This window comes from Hirundo rustica, chromosome 3 (assembly GCF_015227805.2).
Source record: "Hirundo rustica isolate bHirRus1 chromosome 3, bHirRus1.pri.v3, whole genome shotgun sequence".
NCBI lineage: Eukaryota > Metazoa > Chordata > Aves > Passeriformes > Hirundinidae > Hirundo > Hirundo rustica.
Window position 1 is genome coordinate 24,690,470 of NC_053452.1, and position 6,000 is coordinate 24,696,469.

Genomic DNA, 6,000 nt, shown 5'->3' on the forward strand with positions numbered 1-6,000 from the left:
TAACATTCTTTACTGCCCTCCACATGTGCCATATGTAGGGATAGAATGTAAATCTGAAGGTGGTCGTAATAAACATTTTAAATATCAAGTTATGGGAATTACACCTTTTTTGTTTTTCAGTGAACGGAGCAAACCAGTTTGAACACTTATGTAGCTATCTTTCCTTGCCAAACAACCTCACTTGCCTTTTTCAAGAAAACAGTGAGATTCTGAACACGTTAATAGAAAGGTAAGTTGTGGTTTTGTGCTTAGTTTTAATATAATAAAGAATCCTGCTCAAGATAGTAGTGGAAGTATTCTCCCAGGAGTACCTATGGAAGCGAATCGTAGATTTTGAGAAGTGTTTATGAAAGAAGTGTTTTGAAAGAAACCATTTTGGTTGTAGTGGTTTTTTAATAGGTGTACTGTGGATTTTTTGCTTGTTTTTCTGTTATCTATTGAAGTTAAAAGCCAATTTCTTTTCTTATAGTTGGTGCAGTAACAGTGAAGTAAAAAAATACCTGGAAGGCAAGAGACATGCTATCAGGTAAACATAAAGAGATTTTAAGCAGAGACGGGGGCAAAAACTTTAATGTTGCAGCTTTCTCTAAATATTATTTCTAATGGGTGTTCATAATAACATAATATCTGTTCTGCTTTATTTAATAATAAGGTTATTAGTGAAGAAGTGATTAAAAAAATAAGAAAAGGAAATAATGCTTGAATGAGTAGATTTTAATGGCAAAGTTTAATGTTGGGGTTTTATTTAGAAGTGATGTGCAAGAATTAGAAGTCATAAAATTTCATCTCATGTTTCCTATTACTTTCTACCTTCTGATGCAAAAATATGCTGTTGCTAAAAGATGTGTATAACCTTTCTTTAAAAATACCAGGCATTGAAGAGCTTTAATTTGTCTTTTTAAAGAATCCAGTTCCTTCAGTAAAGCCAACCAAGTCATTTGCTGAAAAGAAAATCAGCTTTTCATACATTTGTTCTTGCTGCACAATTTCTTTGAATTCAGAATGGATTTAATACTGCAGTGGGTGTAGAAAAGCATTTAGGGTGTTGTTCTTTCTGAAGGCTGGGTAAAAATAGTGGTTAACAATTATCCTAACAATTAGCAATGAATGTAAAGTTCACAGTGCTGGCATTAAAAACATATCCCTGCTTTTTAATCTCCTGTGCTAAATACATAAAATCAGTTTTTTTAACATTATGCATACAGTAAGGCTGTGACAAAAATAAAAATTAATCACTTCACCTGTGAAGCACCAAACCACTAACAGAATATCTTACACAGTAAGAGTATTGTGGTTGTGTAATTGATTTCTTGCCACGTGTGATTGTTGGGATCTTTTCCATGTGTTCCTTTTGCTGATTCTTTTCTGCTCTTCCCAAGCTTATGTCTAACTTGACAGTGATAATTTCTTTTTCCTCTCAGCATGTTCTTGTGCATTGCTTCTGTTACAAACTTCTATTTGCATTTCACAGTCTAATTTGTATTATTCCTAGAACTGAAGATTATTAGAATTTTGTGTATCGTATCTGTTTCTTTTAAATATATTTCAAATATATAAGTATTTGACATTAAATAGTCCCTTTTCATGGCATGCATATTTCCTTCTCTTCAGGAAACAAGTTCCCTAAACTTGAAAGTCAAACTATCTTTCCATGCCATGTTAGTGACAAAAAGAAAATACAAACAAACTTATACAGGAGGGAAAAAGTATTTCTTTAAATCTGTAGTGATCTCATAATTGGTTTGCTAAAAGCACACAAATGACATGTATTTTCCACCTCTGCGTTTTCTCAAATTCATGAAAAATAAGACTAAGAAAAGGGAGGTGGTTTATTTGAGAGTTGTTGTGTGTTCATTTTTTATGTGCTACTATTTTACCCGAAGAACGGCAAATAAGAGGGAAACTTAAAAAAAATTAATTACTCACAGATGTTGTTTAGATGAGTCAGGAAAACATGAATGAGTTTGAAGTCGCTTGTGTATTATTCATTGAGATGTGAGTGCTGATTTGATTGCTTTATTCTAGCTATGCAAGAGAATCCAACAAACTAATAGACCTTCCGGACGACTACAGCTGCCTCATTAACCAAGCATCCAATTTCTCGTAAGTTGTGTGCAATTACAGTGAGCCCCCCAAAGTCTGCTGCTCCTTTTCATCAGCTGGGAAACCTTTAGCCTGAAAGTCTCAGGAAGTTGTGGATGGAATCACAAAGGGCACGTAGCATTTATCAGCCAAACTGCCCTGTATTTCAGCGAAACAGTGAAATAGAAATTTCAGCTGTTAACTGTATAAATATACAAAAGTACTTCTGAATCTTTTTATTATCTAGAGTTTACACATACATTGGGGTTTTGTTTTGTTTTGTTTTTTTTTAACAAAAGGTGTCCGAAATCAGGTGGTGACAAAAGCAGAGCCCCAACATTGTGCCTTGTGTGTGGGACCATGCTGTGTTCTCAGAGTTACTGCTGTCAGACTGAACTTGAAGGGGAAGATGTTGGAGCCTGTACTGCACATACATACACCTGTGGTTCTGGAGTGGGCATATTCCTTAGGTGAGGAGCTGAACACCTCTCACTGCTGGGTTAGATGGTGTGTATAGTCATTAAATTAATAGCTTTATATATGTGATTGCAGGCATGGTTTGTAAGGGCAGTCTTTTGTTAAGAACAGGGTTGCCTAAAAACAAAAGCATATTCGTCTTCCTGTGCTTTAGTGTAAGGTTCAGAGGTTGCTTCTCTGAAGATAAAATTTCAAAGAAAGTTCAAATTTCATTTTCAAGGGAATTTGTTTTGCCTGTGCATTTATTTCTACTCAAGTATTACAAATTGATGAAGGTTAATACTTTGATTTTGTTGCTTCTGTTGCTGGTGAAAACATAAAAATTCATTTTAGTGTCTTCCTGCATAGAGGGAAGTAAGTGTTAGATAATGTCTATTTTTACTTTGGCAAAGATTAGAGAGAAGCAAAATGGTTTTATTTTCTTGTGGTTCTGTTGAATATTTTACACAGACTGCAGATAATAAGACATGAAATGACATTGCTTTTAACTGCTACTGAGGAGTTATAGCAGGAAGAGAATTGAGAGATGTAGTTTTAAAAAAAAGTGCCTTTAAAAATCTGTACGTGTAGATTATACAGAATGAAAGTAGGTGAGAACTGGAAAAGCAATGTCTGTGAAAGTATAAGAAAATATTCACTTAAAAATCAATACCTAAAAATCTTCTCTCTGTTTCTCTCCAGAGTACGAGAATGTCAGGTGCTGTTTTTAGCTGGGAAAACAAAGGGCTGCTTTTATCCTCCTCCTTATCTTGATGACTATGGAGAGACAGACCAGGGACTCAGGTAAATATTTAAAAAACTATGTCTTCTAAAGACAGGAATTATAGAATTATCTATAAGTAGGAAAAATAACTTTTTATGTTATCTTTTTTAATTATATAGGTAACATATTTTGACATAGCTGCTGCATCTAGTATCTTCAGATGTGTTAAGGTTAATGTGGGTTTAGGTCAAAAATATTTCATGGATGATCTTCCCCAGGGTAAAAAAAGTTGCCTTGAAAACGGCTAAAAGTTAAATCTTTCTAGCATCTGTCAAGTTGACTAGAAACTAAGGGTGAAAATTTCATTTGTATCTTGTACATTTGTTTTTATAACCTGTGTTAATTTAATACCAAGTGGAAATATTATGATATTATTTTATTTAATGTGGTAGTTCTTTGTCTTAACTAAGGATAATTTAGGAACTTAATGTTGTTAATGCTTGCTATTTCTGAAACTGGCCTAAACCAGAGAATGTGAATTGGTTCAGCCTGGAAAGGTTGACAAAAACCTGCATGTGGAGTTGTGGGGGCTTGATTTGTGGTTCTCAGAGACTGGAGGGAACTGTTGAGCTGTAAGGAAGGGGCACCGGACAAGGTAGCACTGCAAATACCTGTTGATTTGCTCTGATAACAGGATATTGTTAAAGGGTTATCTAAATATTGTGGTATTTTATGGGGTTATCTAGTACTTAGTATGTCACACCTGAGTGTTTGTGCTTAGTTGCAGTGTTTTATCATTCCTGATAACTGTTATCTCCTTTTCAGACGTGGGAATCCCTTGCATCTGTGCAAAGAGCGATTTAAAAAGATTCAAAAACTCTGGCAGCAGCACAGTATTACAGAGGAAATTGGACATGCACAAGAAGCAAATCAAACTCTAGTTGGCATTGATTGGCAGCATTTATAATGATTGTCTGCTGAAGACTGGAACTTTATTAAAGATTTTTGTAATTCAGTAAGCTTTTCCAAGGAGGGATGAGGAAAAAAGTCTAAGGAAAAAAACCCCAACAAATTCAGTCCTGTTATTTAATCTTTGTTTTACAATGTATTTCATAAAGACACCAGTAAACATTAATCAAGTAAACTTCTTTCTATGTAAGCAAGTTTTATTAGTTCTATAATTTGCACTGTGCTTCCTTCACAGAAATGTCTTGGGTTATAAACCTGGGCAAATGAACTTAAGTTTCCGATAAAAAAAAAAAAAAAAAAAAAAGAATGACTCTTTTTGGAAGTCTGTGATTTTTCATATGAACTGAAGAGAAAAAGACTGCTGAAACAGAAACTAGATAGAGCACAATTCCAGATTGTGTTTTGCCCCTTGCTAGTAATCTGAGCCGGTTTATTTATTACTCTGCATTTGAATACTTACGCTGTGTGTACATGCAATGGAATGAAGTAAGGAAGCAAATAATGTAGCAAATGGATGTTTCTGTCTGCATCAGTGGATAATTCACTCTTTCACTTGGTGTATCTAAAAAGGATTTTGTCATTTGTACTCTTGCAGCTTTCTTGCTTCCAGCTTTTTTTTTTTTTTTAACTAAAAAAACCTAACACTAGCTTTACAAGTAAAATAATTTAATTTAAAGCTTTTTCCAGAGCATTGCACTCCTTAGAATGATGTAGTTTTTAATTTGAATTTAGCTGGGAAACCCTTTCAATTACTTGATTGATTATTGGTATTCAAGGATTGATATTGTGCTTTAGAAGTTATTTTAAGATAACAATAATATGTAAAAGTCACAAAACCTAATTTTATGTTAATTTTCAGAAGCACAGAAGATATTTTCTTCATTTTTGTTAACAGTCAACTTTTAAGGTGCAAATCCCATCTTCTTTTTGTTGCAGATAAACTGAGTGGTTTCCTCTGGATTTGAAGGGCCACAGTCACACTGCCCACATTTTTGATTTTTGATTTTTTTTTTCCTGTTGTCTCATCAAGTATATTTACTTTTTGGCTTGATTTAAAGCTCTGTAAAGATGTTTGCATATAGTATATTTTATAAATATATTCTATAACTGCGCAGATTTGCACTTGATATGAGGGTGCCTGAAGGCAGTGAGTTTTCTAGTTGTATGTAATTAGACCTCCAAGGTGTCTCTAAAAATCACATTAAGCTTACTGATTTAAAATAAATTCCATTACCTTTCCCTCTCCTGTGTTCTGACAAATTAGTAAAATCTTAATTTACATCGTTCTGTTTCCTTAATAGTCTGTGGTTCTTTTAGTTAAGTCTTAATTTCTGACTGCGTCTCAGCCCAGATAAACAATTCCCTTCACTGTCTGCCAGGTCTTCAGTTACACTTGGTCTGACTGAATTGTTCCTATTTTTACAGATTTAATGCTTCAGATAAATTTTGTATATTCATGGTGTACAGGACAATTTTTCAAACATTCAGTAATAGTATTGAGTGAAGATGTGAAATATCAAATAAAGAAACTTGGCCAATGTGGGTTTCCTTTTCTTAACATCAGTACAGACTACTTTTGTCTCTATTACTTGTCATAGATTGGATCATTTATATATTGCTTTCACTTTTTACAAAGAGACGTGGAGAAGTTGCGGGGGAAAATAACATTTAATGATTTATCTCTGCCCTTCCCTACTTAAGGTGGTTGACATACCAACAGTTTTCTGTGCATGGTACTTAGAAATCCCACTTTTTTGGTGATGTTACTA

General features: G+C 34.0%; 1 protein-coding gene across 2 annotated transcripts in view; it reads left to right on the forward strand.

Moving 5' to 3' along the window:
* UBR2 (ubiquitin protein ligase E3 component n-recognin 2) overlaps window positions 1-5,474 on the forward strand; it is a 55,480-nt gene extending 50,006 nt beyond the window's left edge. For both annotated transcript variants that reach the window (XM_040058011.1, XM_040058012.1), the window contains exons 42-47: window positions 121-229; window positions 470-526; window positions 2,026-2,103; window positions 2,382-2,552; window positions 3,241-3,342; window positions 4,088-5,474. In XM_040058011.1, the coding sequence (XP_039913945.1) occupies window positions 121-229; window positions 470-526; window positions 2,026-2,103; window positions 2,382-2,552; window positions 3,241-3,342; window positions 4,088-4,229 (659 nt within the window). In that variant the 3' untranslated portion in view covers window positions 4,230-5,474. The remainder of the gene's footprint in view (window positions 1-120; window positions 230-469; window positions 527-2,025; window positions 2,104-2,381; window positions 2,553-3,240; window positions 3,343-4,087) is intronic.
* Window positions 5,475-6,000: the final 526 nt, after the last annotated feature.